At 58.7% G+C, this 15,023-nt stretch overlaps 1 protein-coding gene across 2 annotated transcripts in view; it reads left to right on the top strand.

Moving 5' to 3' along the window:
• Positions 1 to 15,023, top strand: part of PMEPA1 (prostate transmembrane protein, androgen induced 1) — a 63,763-nt gene that overhangs the window by 42,923 nt on the left and 5,817 nt on the right. For both annotated transcript variants that reach the window (XM_021669104.2, XM_064382545.1), the window contains exon 2: positions 9,524 to 9,678. In XM_021669104.2, coding sequence (XP_021524779.2) covers positions 9,524 to 9,678 — 155 coding nt within the window. The remainder of the gene's footprint in view (positions 1 to 9,523; positions 9,679 to 15,023) is intronic.

Genomic DNA, 15,023 nt, shown 5'->3' with positions numbered 1-15,023 from the left:
TTGCTTGACTGGGAGATGGAGGTTGCAGTGAGTCGAGATCACGCCACTGCACTCCAGCCTGGGTGACACAGCAAGACTCCACCTCAAAAAAATAAATAAAGAATAACCGTGCTTCTTTATTCAATGTAGTCATTGCATGGTTGCCTTTGGGGAAGGCACCATTCTAGGTGCTGAGGACACCTGAATCCACTCTGGGGCACTGATATTCCAGAGGGGAGACGCAGGGGGTGCAGCATTGGGTGGGTCAAATACAGCTTCCAGATCAGGGCTGCAGAGATTAGTAAAGCAGGTACAGGGATGGGGGTCCTGGAGGCTGGAGGGCGGAGGGCTGTTTTAGTCCGAGGCGGGGACGTGGGGGCCGGGATCAAAGCAATGAAGGGAGCAAGCCATGTGGATATTGAGGAAAGATCATTCCAGGCAGGAGAAACAGCACATGCCAGGGTCCTGAGGTGGGTCGTGCTTGGTGCTTTTACAGAACAAAAAACAGGTGGCTAGAACAGAGCACATGGGGGAGGAGCCTGGGGAACTGGAAACAGGTGATCAACGCCCAGCCATCAATATGCTGGAGCAAAAGTTCACACCTGCAAACGTCCCGAGGCTGCTGTTTCACTCTGCAGAGGTGCTCCAGCTTACACTGTCCATAAGCGATGGTGCTGGACTGGGGCTGCTTAAGGGACCCTTCACCACTCACTGTGGGTTTGGATGTCTGCAGCTCCTGTCCTGTGGAGAGAGGGGACAGGTGTAGGAGGAGCCCTGCCCAGAGCTTGGAGTTCTTGACTGAAGAGGTTCCGAGAAGTTGACTCAAGTAGTTCTTGCTACAACCTTGTGAACAGGGGACTTTGTTATCTCTCCATTTTCTTCCCAGCTGAGGGTACTGGGAGATTTACTTAAGGTCACAGCAAATGGCAAGGCAAGGACTCGAACCCAGGGCCACTGGGTGCAGGCTGCATGCTCTTAACCTCTACCCTAAGACTCTACCCAGAACAGCAGGGCAGGAAGTCAGCTCAGGCCCTGATGTGGGCCCCAGTCCCCACCCTCGCTGACCACGTGACTTGTCCCCTCTGTGTACCTCCCCAACGTGGGACAGTGTCCCAGGGTCACCTGTCCAAGTGCCAGGCGCTCAGCCATGTGCTTGCCACAAAGCAAGCACTCTGAAAGCAGTACAGTCTGGTTTTAAAAACGAGAAAACCGGCCTAGATTTGCCACCCACCCCCTAAACCTCAAGAGAAAGACAGCACATTTTTTTTACCCATAAAAGGTCTTACCCTAAGAAATAGACGTGCCGTCGGGGGTGTTTGAAATGGCACCAAGAGCGATCAGAAAGTTATTCCTTTGACGGCTGGTTTGATTGTACTTAAAATTTGGGGGACTGGAATGGGAGGGCGGGGAGCTGGGTTCCTATTCAAATGTAGTGGGGGTGGGCAGGGAGGTGGGGGCAGTACATGAAGTGGCTGGAACCCCAGGCTTGCTGGGGCTCTGCGGAATGACAATGAGGCCCCGCCAGGCGGGTCTCATCCAGGCAGACCTAACAAGATTAGATTTTCATAAATTTCAGACAGTGCCAATTCCTAATTCCTCGGTGTGCGGCCAGGAGGCCAGACAGGGCCGCGTGCACGGGCTGCTTGTTAACCAGGAAGGACGCCAGCTGTCCCTCCCCTGGGACAGACTCTTGGGGGCGGTGGAGGGGGGTCGTCTGGTCTGGAAACCTCCGTGGGGCAGGCAGGAGCCAGGTGGACTCTGCACCCAGCTCCCCCGCTGAGGAGAGAGAAATGAGCCCCGGCACCCTGTTATCATCCCCGCTATTTCTGAGAAACTCCATCACTGGAGCACCCCCTCCAGTGCTCCCATGGGCTGTTCTTCCTGCACATTAACAAATTCTCCAGCGACCCTCTCCTCATTTACAGCCGAGAAGCATCCACACGGGGATCCAAACCCTGAGGCCCCTGCTCTGCCCTCAGTTCAGGTCCAGGCTCTGCCCCAAGAACAGAGGTCCAGAAACTTGGACCGGAAAGAATTGTGCCTTTGCCTTACCTGAGCTCTAGCTGAAAAGGGGGGTTCCCTCGGATCCCAAATGCAGGCACTTGACCATGGTCACCTGACTGCACTGAAGACACTGCGGGAGGTGGGAACCACTCCCTTCATTCCACAGCCCCGGGTCCCTTACAGGCCTCCCAGCTCTGGACTCTGTGGTGTCCACTGCAAGGCCATTTAATGCGATATATATTTCTGTGGCACACGTGTCACCCTGTGTATCATTCCTGTGTCACAAATCTGCTTCAGAGTTTGACAACTGTTTCTATATGATTGGCGTCCTTTTTTAACCAATGTCTCTTCGACTGTTTTGTCAGAGAGGGTCCACAGGCTGTCCCTCCACCAAGGGCTCCCAGAGAGAGAAGGCAAAGGACTCGGAAGCCGGGACGTGGGGGTTTTTGGGCCTAGCCTGTCCCCTGGCCTGTGATTGGAGCCAATGCCGCCCCTCGGGGCTTGTCATGAAAAATTCAGAGACAGAGTGAAGTCTTTCGTGGAGGTGGGTTTGGCACACTGGAAGTGGCCAAGGAGAGGGCAGCTGTCAGTGTCCACATAATGCCATGGGAGGTGCCCGGACCTCCTGGCACCCAGTTCCTTCCTCACCGTCCGGATTTTGCTCTGCGCTGGTGGAGAGGTGGTCACCACAGGCCATAAATACCAGCTTCATGGGCCGTACTGGGGGCAACACTCCAGGCAGTTTTTATTGACCCTGAAGATCAGTCACATTCAACACGAGCCCCAGCACCCAGCTTGATCTCCCGCTGTTTCTGGCATTCTGCGATAATCGCACTCAGGACTGCTGGGGCTGGGACAGTGGGTCCTAAAACCCACGAACACTCTGGCTTTAGGGTCAGAGGAACTTGGGTCTGAGCCCTGGACTGTGTGGTCTTTGGCAGCCGCCTTGCTTCTCCCAGCCTCAGTCTCCTCCTCTGCAAAGTAGGAGTCCTGTGAGTGCTGACCTTGCAGAATGCTGTGTGTAAACGGTTTGGCCTCCCTGCCTGGCATCTAGGGAGCTGCCAGCTCATGGTTCCTCTCTTGCCAGGGTAGGGCGAGCCAGGAAAGGCTGCCCCCGCGCCCCTAGGGGGACTGTACCTGTCTCTGGAGGAGACTGCTAAAGGAAGGAGGATGGGGCCTCTCCAGCAAGGCGCACGAACCTGTGAATGTGAAATTATTCACAAAAAAAGAGGACACTAAATTGAATTAGAGTGACCTTATTTTGTGTGTGGAAGATGGGCTTGGTCGCCCCCAAGAACCTACCGTATTCATCACCCTCCCCAAGGGGAAAATTACAAAGAAAAACGGCAGGAGCCCCCCGGCCCTCCACGTCACCAGCACAGGCTTGATACCCAGAGCAGGAGAGCGAGGCGATGTTTCCTTCCCAGTGGCTTCTGTGGGCACTGCGGGCCCTTGTAGTGGGGTCCAGTGCCTGTTAGCTCCCTGGGGGCCTTGGGTCCAGCCACCATCCTGGGTAATCTTTTGGGACTGACTTGAGCTCCAGCCTTCCACCTTGGGGACAGAAGCCCGTCAGGAAATGCCGGGCTGAGCAGGCTTGTACTCTGCAGCTCGGCAAACCTCAGCATTTCCAGGGAGCATTGTGGGATGAGGGCTGCTTTTGTCCCCAGCGGAGTGTCAGTAGTTGTGACAGTGGTGGCAGCTGAGTGTGCTGTGTTCTGCCGGGTTCTGAGCGCTCGCATCCAGTATTCCACCCCTGCCCCCTGGTCGGTTCTCTTCTTACAGATGAGGTAACTTCGGCTCGCAGGGGTAGAGGCGCCCAGTGAGCGTCACACAGACGACGGATGCATGAGGACGGGACCAGGACATGAGAACCACAACCTGGGATTCCCGGGGCAGGGGGCCGGCGGACTCACGCCGTGGGAGAGCTAGGAAAACTCAGCAGGGGACTGAAGCCCTTCCCCCTTTAGAGTTCCTAGATGGCGGCTCTGGGTTCAAGACTGAACCCTGCTCCTAGTTGCATCATCTGGTGCTACTTCTCCCTCAGCCTCAGTTTCTCCATCTGCAAAATGGGCATGGCAGTAGCACCTAAGTTGGGGAGGCTCAGCTCAGTGGGCCTGGGGCATGTGTTAGAGTCATGACAGTACTTACAGTGAGTACCGTACAGTGAGTGTGGGTGTGGACCCGACCACCTGCCCTCTCCTGCTCCGGGCTCTGTGATCTGTGACTGCTTGGCAGTGAGTCCTGTGGTGACGACAGAGTGGAGCCTAGGTCAGAGACAGGGGTAGGACCCACCCCTGCAGCTGTCATACTGGGTATTTGACCTGGGATGTCTTTGCCCCATGCCTTGGTAAAGGGGCAGTCTGTCAGATTAGGGAAACTGAGGCAGGATTGATGTGGCTCCATATCTGCCGGTAGTCGCTGAATGACCTGGGGCCCAACTCTTGGCCAGAAGTCCTGAAGCTGCCCGCCCCACAGATGCCTTGCGTGTGGCCTGCTTGGCCCTTTTAAAACTTTTGCATGAGGTTCCAGCCGTAAAGGACCACGGCTTCACAGCTGGCTCCGAGGTCCTCTGGAGAGAGGGAGGGATATGGGCGCACCGGCTGCCTCTCCTTCCGCCTCTCGTTCGCTGTCCTGCTGGGGTTCCTTTCCTTGCCCACGAGGCATCTGATCCTGAGAGTCCAGCTCTCGAGCTGCGACTGGGACTGGGCCCTACCAGCCTCCCTGCACTCCTCAGAACAAATACAGGTGCACAAGAAGATTCTCTGAGCCGCCATGGGTGGAGAGCCATGTCTGTATCCGTGCCGCTTCATGCACACATCATGTTTTGAACTTGACTCCGAGGCCCTTTTGGGGAGGCACCTTTCTCTCCCCCAAGGGGTCTTTGCTGGTGGATTCACAGTGCCTGCCCAGAGGGATGTGTGGACTTAGTTGGGGAGGGAGCCCAAGCTTGATGAAGGGCTGCAGTGGGCCCCGGAGTGAGCCGTACAGGCCTGCATGCTGAGGCCCAGGCATCCCGGGGAGGTGTGGCGGGGGAAGCAGGCTGTCAGGGCGTGGCTGCCCCAGGACAGGTGGGTCCTGGGACCAGGACTATGGAGAAGGTGGCTGCCCACAGCCCTGCTCCTGTGGTGCCAGGTGGGAACACGATGGGGGGCCAGGGATCGTGAGTGCACGTGCCTTTGGGTCTCCAGTTTGCAGCTGACCTCACCAGCAGGCGCTCGCAGGGTCCACTTCCCAGAGAAATGCGTTCCTGTCCCCTAAAGCTGAGTGTCTCCTGGAAGCAGCAGCATGGGTGTGAAGGTGCATGGGAGGGTGCCGCCTCACCCCATGGCCAAGGGTAGTCTTCACTGGGCCTGTTTATGGGCCCCGATGCTGCTGTGCCTGACCAGCCTTCCTCAAGCACAGCATCCGGGCTGGTGGGGCTTGGATAGAGATCTCGGGGCCTCCTTGGCCAGAATACTCAGCCCAGGGTGTTCCTTTCCTAATGGGTGGCGGTGACCCAGCTGCTGGCTGGGGTGCCTCTCCTGCCCCCCTCAACACTTCCATGTATGGGCGTGTCCAGGGGCATCCAGGAGGGTCCGGCTTCCAGCCTCTGCTCAGCTGGCCCTCTGCCTCTCCCTCTGTGCTCTGCACCAAAAGCCCCAGTGCCCACCTTACAGGGAGCCCTCCAGGTCTTCCGTTATATGCTCCCTCTGCGATTCCAGAGCAGGTCCGTGTCTCTTTGAGGGTGAATGGGTTTGGGCCACCCTTGTTCTGGTGGAGCCGGGACGGAAGGGAGCGTCCGGGTCCACCTCCAGGGAGCACTGCGCACTGAGCACATGCCCCCCACACATCCTGCTGCACAGTGTCCCCCCCGCTGACACAGGGAGACTGCCATGGACTGAGAGAGGGTCCCCCAGAGCCAGGCCAGGACCTGGACCCACTGAGCCAGCCACTGAGCCTCCCTGCCACCGCCCCGGCCCTCTCCAGGGTTCCCCTGAGCTGTAGTCTCGAGAACCCTTGCTAATCTCCCTCTTCCTAAGCCTGGACCTAGGCCCTTGGATCACCAAATCTAGCCAGCAGTCAGTTGTAGTTTCTCTTTTCTGGAGAGTTTTTCCCTCCCCTTCCCCGTGTGAATTTTCCTGGGCCTGTGACTCAGTGGAGGTTGGTGGCCTGGGGACCAAGGTGACGCTTTTACGTCCTGCTGAGCCTGGTGTTCATTTCTGGGAGCGATTTTCTCACTCTGTGGACACAGGCATCCAGAAGTCAGATCCTCCTGCCCCTGGGGCCGAGCCTGGTGGGGCCGGGAGAGCCATGAGAGTTTGTCCACACCCCTTCAGTCTGCAGGGGCCTCCTCCTTTGCCCTGCGTCCCGCCAGCCCTGCAGCCCCAGCTACTGTCTCGCCACTGCTGTCTGTGTCCTGCGGGTTACCGGGGCTGGGACAGGGACAAAGAGAGCCACACACCTCCCTCCCTCCAGGGCTGGTGTGGGCAGGGCCCCTGGAGACAGCTGGGGAGTGGGGGGACTGGGGTGAAGAGTGCACAGGGTTGGGGGGCAGGGAACTTCAGTCCCCGGGGGTGGGGGGGCGTGGGCGTTGCACAAAGCCGGCCCTGTGTGTCCCCTGAATGCGGCTTTATCCTGAGCGCTAACAGACGGACCTGGGCCCTACAGAATCAGGCCAGGCTGCACAGGCCCTGGACCTGCCTCATCTGGGGAGACAGGAGGTGTGGCCACAGCGACCTGGGTCTGAAACCTGGTCTGTCCTGGCCAGGAACATTCGGGTGTCCCACAGGCAGCCAGGGCTTGGGGCCTGAGTTCCCAGCAGGCAGGGGCCCAGCCTTCTCAGGGCTTGGGACAGTCTCACCAAAGCCCTTGGGTAGTTCCTTCTTTCCCTCCTGGCCCTACCAGGGTGAGATGGGGATGCATCTCGCCCAGAAACCCCGGCCCAGGCCTAGGCTCAGATAGAATTTCCTGGTGCAGAGGCCGGCCGCCTGGTGGGAGGACCCTGCCAGCTTGATGGTCTTGGACTTGGTGAGGGAGTCACTTTCCTTCTGAGGAATTCCTCCTTCACCTGTGGAATGGGGATGATAAGCCTGTTTTAGGCCGGGTACGGCAGGTCACACCTGTAATCCCAGCACTTTGGGAGGCTGAGGCAGGTAGATCACCTGAGGTTGGGAGTTCGAGACCAGCCTGACCAACATGGAGAAACCCCATCTCTACTAAAAATACAAAATTAGCTGGGTGCAGTGGCACATGCCTATAATTCCAGCTACTCAGGAGGCTGAGGCAGGAGAATCGTTTGAACCTCGGAGGTGGAGGTTGCAGTCAGCCGAGATCGTGCCACTGCACTCCAGCCTGGGCGACAAGAGCGAAACTCCAACTCAAAAAAAAAAAATGCCTGTTCTGAGCTGTGCCCGGCCCACCACACAACCCACTGGATCGAATATTCTTTGTCCCGGAGGACGGTCCTTTCAGTGCAGGACGGTTACCACGGCCCCTGGCCTCCACCCACTCAATGCCAGGAGCACCCCGCAGTTGTGACAACCAAAAGTGTTTCCAGACATTGCCACGTGTCCCCTGGGGGCAAGACGCAGCCCCAGCTGAGAAGCACTGGCTCAATAACATCCTCTAGACAGCGGCGCTGAGCGGTTGAGTAGATGCATAAAGTGCCTCGCCGCTGGGAAGTTCTGGAAAACCTGGGGGGGAAGAAGGGGCAGCCGTGGGCACGGACGTGGGAGTGCTTCTGTGTGGAGAGGCACCTGCCGCTTCACAGACAGTGACATTCCCACCTAGGATGCCTTGCTTTCCTGCCTTGGGGAAATCGAGGCTGGTGGCAGGAGGCGGTTGGCCTTGCCAGGCTTGGAGTGCGCTGGCCTGGGCTGTCGGAGGGCCTGAGCGCCTGGCGTTGGCTCCGCACTGCAGGTTGCTTCTGCAGTTCCCACCTGACACCTGCCCACCACCCATCCCATCCTCCAGCTTTGGTTCCTCCATCCTGGGAGGAGGAGGAGCCAAATTAGTGGCACTGAGCTTGAACCCAGGCCCCCAGGGAGCCTGGGTAATTGGTTGTGAGTGCCAGGGAGCCCTGGGGAGTCCTCCCCGCCCCCATGCCAGTCGGGGTCTGGGGAGTCACATTCCTGCACACCTTGGCCAGGCTGTCCTGGGCCGGGCAAGTCTGGAGGAGCTTTGGCCCCAGACGCCACGGCTGGTGCCCACTCTGCCGTGTCACCTCCAGGGGACCCGGCGCCTTGCCCATTGCTGGGGGCTCTGCTGGCACCGAGCTCGGCCAGCTGCTGAGGCCGCTTCAGCACAGACCCGCTGGAGTCAGCAGAAACTGCCCGACTCAGGCAGGATCAAAATAACCTTCTTCCTATTCCAGCACTTGAGGGCTTTTCCGCCTTCTAGGGGAAAAACGAACTAAAAATGAAAAAAAAAAAAAAAAAAACAATCTTAAAAGATGCGAATTGCAGCATCTGCAGCCATCTGGAACTTGGTTTTTCTGAGGCCTTTTCACCAAGAGGGGGGTCCTGACACCCCCGTCCTGTTGAGCGTGGCGTTGTTTGTGAGTCGTGGGATAGCCGTGTATGTGAGTGGGTGTGTGTGGTGCGCTGTGTCTATGTTTGTGTGTTATTTATGTGTATTTGTGTCTGTTGGGAACTGTGTGTAGCAGTGTGGTTGGGTGTGAGTTAGTGTTGACGTGTGTACAGGAGTGTTGTGTGTGTTGGTGTTGATGTGTGTGTAGGAGTGTTGGGGGTATGTGTTGGGGTGTTATTTGTGTAGGAGTGTTGGGTGTGTGTTGGTGTTGACATATGTAGGAGTGTTGGGGGTATTTGTTGGGGTGTTATTTGTTTGGGAGTGTTGGGTGTGTGTTGGTGTTGATGTGTGTGTAGGAGTGTGTGTGTAGGAGTGTTGGGGCATTTGTGTTGGTGTGTGTGTAGGAGTGTTGGGGCATGTGTGTTGGGGTGTTGACGTATATGTAGGAGTGTCAGGTGTGCATAGGTTTGGGTACACATGTTCACATGTAGCTCTTCCTTGTTTAATTCCACAGAGCTCCAACCCCAAATTTGGTGCCAACTTCCTCTCTCTGCACTCAGGGGTCCCTTTCTCCTCCCAACTGCCTCCTCCCTGGGCCCCCAAAACAGGTGAAGGGTCTGTGACCATCTGCCTGAGCCTTTGCCCAGCGACAGGAGCTGCTGTGCAGGGCTTCCTTTCTGCTGGTCACGTCATGCTGTGCTTTCGTAGAGCAGCTCCAGGAAGTTCTGAGGCAGAGAGCAGGGCCCCTCCTGCCTGTTCCATTACCTCTTTCGGGTCAGTCCCTACAGAGGGAGTATTGGGGTCCCAGGACACCTTTGAGGCGCTCTCCCAACCAGCACTTCCCCCTCCCCCACCAGGAGAGCTGCTTCCCAGGCATCGCCTGTGACCTTGCTGGGAGAGTGGCGGGGGCTTTCCTGAGTCTGGGTTGCACTCTCGTTCCCCTAGGTGGGTGCAAAAGCTCAGAAGGGCTGAGCCTTGAGCACGGCAGCCTGCGGGTGTCCAGGGTCTCACGTGTCCTTCTTTGTCTCCACAGCGGAGCTGGAGTTCGTTCAGATCATCATCATCGTGGTGGTGATGATGGTGATGGTGGTGGTGATCACGTGCCTGCTGAGCCACTACAAGCTGTCTGCACGGTCCTTCATCAGCCGGCACAGCCAGGGGCGGAGGAGAGAAGACGCCCTGTCCTCAGTAAGTGCCACACCCTCCCATCTGTGGCCCAGGGCCTCAGCAGCAGCGGGGCACCCCTTGTAAAAACATGGATGGGGTCCAGTGGTGGCCTTTGCAAGAAACGGATTCAGGGCAGGAAGACACGGGCTGAGCAGCCCACCTGATAGCAATTTCCTCCCCTGAAATGGGAGGAAAGCACCCACCAGGTGGGCCTCTGAGATGCTGGAGGAAGGCGGGGAGTGAGGAGCTGGGCTGGGAAGAGGCTTCGTGATCCACTCACGCACTCAGCTGGCTCCTGAGCAGTCTTGGGTGCCAGGCTCTGTGCGGGGTCCCGGGGCGTGGGCAGCACACACGTGCTTGCTGTCATGGAGCTGACGTTCCAGGAGGGAGATGAGGAGCTGCCTGGTGGTGACAATGCCATGCAGGAGATGTGACCATGGGGGCCTGGGGGAGCCCCTCTGAGTACCCCTCAGCTGGGGAGGCAGGGCTGGGCCACAAGCAGCTTAGGCTGATCCCCATCCTGACCCATATCCCTCGGGGCTGAGTGGAGACAGTCCTGGCAGGATGAGGCTGAAAGCAGGGAGGCACCTGGGCGGGCGGTGCAGGAGGGCGTTCCAGGTCCACGCAGAGGCCTGATGCAACAGGATGGTGGAGACGAGGGGCTGGCTTTGGGCTCTGCGCCTGCCGGGGTCGTGGAGGGAAAGGTGCCTGCAGCCCAGACCCAGACGGAAGGGAAGTAGCGGCTCTGCCCTCGCACCCGTGCTCCACCAGCAGCCGGTCATGTGGTCACAGTGCCGTGGAGAGCCATAGAGACAACAGGACACCGGGTCCCGGGGTCTGAGTTTAATCCCAGCTCCACCAGTACTGGCCACGTGCCGTCAGACCTGTCCCTGTTCCCCAGAATGGGGCTTCAGGTCCCCCATATGTGAAATGGGCTGACGGTCGCATCCACCCCCTGGGGATTTAGGGCTTTAACCCAGAGCATAGATCCAGCCACTGCTGGCTGTGAACGCACGTCCATCCGTCCATCCGTCCGTCCACCCGACAGATCTCTACCCAGCACACACACAGGGTGTGCGGAACTCCCCTTGCGTTTGGGAAGTGGCTGTGCGCCAGTCCCGGGGGTGATGCTGCTGAGTTGGATGGGCTCAGACAGGAGCAGGTGCACGCATGAAGGACGCTGAGGGCCGTGGCCGGGAAGCCGGGGTGAGCTGCTCTTGAGGCCGAGCTGGGAAGGACCCAGTGAAGTGGGCGCGGGAGTGTGAGGAGGACAGAGCCCTGCAGGAGGGACCCCACTCCCCGCTCCAGTCCTGCGTGTTGATTAGCTATCAGAGTTGTGAGCATTGGTGGGCATTCTGGAAACCCCAAGAATTTCCCCTTCGAGCCTCCACAAGTCAGGGGCAGGAAGGGCAGGGCCAGTGGGGACTTGCCCCCCGCCGACAGTGGACTCCCAGCTCCACGTCAGCCGCCCAGAGCCCTGCCGTTGGGATATCTGTCAGCAGGTGGACCAGAGGGCAGAGCAGAGTTAATCTCTTAATGGCTTCCATCTCTGCACCCAGGATGTATGACTCCACAATGTGAGGCAGGAATCGGCTGTTTAAAGAGCAGGCTGGGAACCGCAGGGAGGAGGTGGCACGTGGGCAGCCCTGGGGCTGCGGCGCATCTCTGAGCCTGGGCTCGCCAGGTGTGGGGAGGACTCATGGAACAGGCAGCACAGGGTGTGGCCTCCCCACTTCTGGGGATGCCCGGGGTTGGTGGTGGAGCCCAGAGTCCCTGGGCTGAGCCAAGTCGGCTGAGGAGCCCGTTGGCCACAGTCCCGAGACGGCAGGCCTGCCACTGGCAGGTCTGGGCACCTCTGCTTGCGTCAGGCCCCAGTCTCAGTGCGTCACCAGGTTACCAGGGCAAGGAGCATAACCCTGGGACCTGCCGCCTCCCCAGACCCGGGGCCCCCTGTGCGCCCAGCACGTGACTGTGGGCGCGCTGCGGACGAGCTGCTCTCCAGGCACTGCGTGTTTATGTGCTGTTGCCACCACTCCAGCGACGAGTGCTGCTGTCTGCCCAGGGATGCGGTCAGGGACATCAAGGGTTCACCCCACTTTCCAGCGGGGAAACTGGGGATTAGAGAGGTGGAACATTCGCCTGGCGCCACGCTGCTTGTCACTGCCGGTTTGAAGAGCCCACAGCCTACTCTGTCCTCCCTCAAATGCTGGGGAGAGGGACGGCGCCCTGGACGTTGCAGAGGACGGCAGCCTTGCAGGGGCATGCACCCCAGCTGGGCTCACCTTGCCCGTTGAGCCTGTGCGTGCATCTCTGCAGTGGGTTGAAGCTAGGCCTGTGCGTCCGCGGCCATGGGGAGGCTGGAGTTAGTGGAGAGTGTACAGTGCCCGGGGCTGCCGGAGGGACTTGGCTGTTGGGGAGTGGGAGACAGCCCCTGGGGCGGCCTGGAGGGACTTAGCTGTTAGGGAGTGGGAGACAGCCCCCGGGGCGGCCTGGAGGGACTTAGCTGTTGGGGAGTGGGAGACAGCCCCCGGGGTGGCCTGGAGGGACTTGGCTGTTGGGGAGTGGGAGACAGCCCCCGGGGCCCTGCTGCCTGGAAGGAGGTAGGATCCCGTCCTGCCTCCCAGACACCTGCGGCCAACAGAAAGTCTCCTCCCACTGTTCACCCAGCCGCCTGCACAGCCCCCCGGAACGCCTGGCTGGGTAAACATGGAGGCTTGCTAGGCCTGAAGCAGAATGTGGCAACTCCCCTGGGGTCCCTGGGCACCGTGGCCTTCCACAGAGACCCAAACACAGCTCCTGTCTGCCTGGAACCCAGTCTGCGTCCCACCAGTCCATCCATGCCCCACCTCTGGTGTGGCTATCCAGCCATGGCCCCTTTTCAGGGTGACCCTGGGGGGTCCCCTCTTGCCTGTATGGAGCCAAGAGCTCATGCCCCACCCACCTGCCTCACCCTCTTGGGTAAGACCCCGAGCTCTGAGCTCCGGTCCCAGCCTGGTCACCTCCTCATGGTGTGACGCTGGGCAAGGATCTGCCCCCTGAGGGTGACACTGCAGTGCAGGCGAGCCCCCCGGCCAGGGATGGCACTTCCTCCCTGACACTGCTCCAAGGGCATTCGGGACACGATGCATAACGTCACTGCAGTGACCACCCAGCCACCGACCTCGGTTTACCCAGAAAGGCAGTTCCAGTTTTTGTGTCCAAGGCCTGCTCAGACCGGGAACTCAGGCCTTGAATGGGGCAAACCTTTGTCCTCTTTGTCCCCAAATCAGTCCTCAGTGTGAGTCTTCCCGAGAGAACTCAGCCCACCAAGGGTCCATTTCCCAGGGGCAGGGGCAAGACTGTCGGCAGGCCAGTGTGTGACAATCAGTCAGTAGCGGAAGCCAAAGACCTTGCATCCGCTCCCGTGGCCTCAGGAGACACTGAATTCCCCCAGGCCCCTTGTGCTGGGCCGGGTCCTGGCCGGAGTCATCTTTTATTCTTTAGAAACATCTCTGAGTCCTTGCAGTTGAGTGGAAGGCCATCCGGTCCCCTGGGGTGGGAAGATTGTGCCTGGGGAGTCCAGGGGAAGAATCGAGTGCTTCGTCCGGCCTCATGGTGTGAAGACTCTGGAGGGGTCTGGCAGGAAGAGCATCAGCTCACTGCAGCTGCCTGGTTTTGTCAATGAGGCTTCTCTGAGCACAAATGAAGTCTCTTTCAGTACATTTTGCCCACAGCTGCACTTGGCTGACAGAGACCTGGAGACCCGCCGGCCCACAAAGCAGACAGTATTTTACTCTCTGGCCCTTTATGGAAACAGTTTTCAGGCCCTTGGTGTAGAAGCATCTAGATGGGGAAGGCACAGGCGGGCCGGGTGTGTTCAAAGAAGAGCAGTCCCCGCCGAGCCCTGGGAGCCTGGGAGTGCTTGGAGGCTGCTGGGAGCCGGGGCTGGTCAGTAGTGGCTGTAGGATTGAAACCTGTCCTCGTCTTCCACCTGGATGTGACTGCCAGATGCAGCCAGAGGCTGGAGAAGGTTCCAGACAATTCTGAAGCTGCCCCACCCCCACTTTTTAGGTCACTTTGGGACCTAATTCCACAAAGATGACTTGCACAGATCAGCCAGCAACGTTCTCACATGAGTAGCAACCTGAGCCCTGACTGATTGCGTGCCACGCCGGTGCCTGGCATTGGGGAAATGGTCGCAGCTCCTGCAGGCTAGTGAGACGCATGAATAGGCCACTACAGGCAGAGGGACAAAGGCCCTGGTGCAGGGAGGGGACTGGAGGAGACAGGAAGAGGTGTCTGACCCGCCTGCGGGGCTAACGGAGAGCTCTGGGGTTAGCACACCTTCACAGAGCCTTGGGGACAGGTCAAAGTTCTTCGGGAAAGAGGGGCGATTGGTCCAGGCCCAGGGTGGGCTCAGATCCAGAGGCAAGACTCGAGAGCTTGCGTGCATTGTGCACCTGGCAGAGTCAGCCCACTATACAGATAGGAAAACTCGTTAAAGGAAACAGCTGTACCGCAGCTGTGGACGTCTACAGGGGCATGGGTCTCGGTCGGGAGTTGGAACTTTCTCCTGGAGGCAGCGGGGGCCCCAGAGGGTAGAGGAGTGACTGGGTGAGAAGTAGGGGGTGTGAGGGAGATGTTCCCACTTCTGTGAGGAGGAAGGGCCATGGGGAAGGACAAGAGTGGAGGAGGAGACCCTAGGAGACCCCCCTCACGCACCTTGAAGGCCAGCGGTACTCGCAGCCTCTGTGAGATTGTGAGACGCGCAGCATTGCCGGCCCTCCTGCCACAGAATCTGCATTTTTGCAGTCTGCTGGTGGACTGTCCACATGGAGGCTGGTTCCAGAGGACTTTGCTGTCCACCAGGCCCAGATGCTGGGGAGGGAGGTGGATGGAACTGCCTAATGGAGGGAGAGGTGAGCAGGGACAGGGGTGGGTGGAACCAGGGTGGTGGGGAGAAGAGCCGTCTATACGGAATGATTCCGTGAGTCTGGCTTTGCACCCTGAAGGATGTCAGAGCCATTCGCTACATCAGGAGATGAGGCAGGATAGTACCTCCCTGAGGGGTGGGAGCCTTCCTGATGGGACAGTTTTGAGGGCCACAGAGCCCTCTAGTGGTCATATGGGAAATTACCGCCCTCTCCCGTTCCTGCCCAGGCTGCAGGTGAGCGGGATCCTACCTGGGACCCCTCAAAAAACCTGCCCAAGGGAACTTTCGAGGTGATGGACATGCTCATTATCCTGAATGTGGTAAGAGGTTCTTGGTATAAATATATGCCTGAGCTTACAAAATTGTATGCTTTGAATATGTACATTTATTTGCCTATCAGTTATATTTCAATGAACCTAGAAAAGTAATAGACATCCCTTTCCCCAGGCCCAGA

Source organism: Aotus nancymaae, unplaced genomic scaffold (assembly GCF_030222135.1).
Source record: "Aotus nancymaae isolate 86718 unplaced genomic scaffold, 86718_ANA_hifiasm-v0.15.2.pri h1tg000029l, whole genome shotgun sequence".
In the NCBI taxonomy this organism is placed as follows: domain Eukaryota; kingdom Metazoa; phylum Chordata; class Mammalia; order Primates; family Aotidae; genus Aotus; species Aotus nancymaae.
The sequence above is the reverse complement of the archived record's forward strand: the minus strand, read 5'-3'. Positions and strand labels throughout refer to the sequence as shown.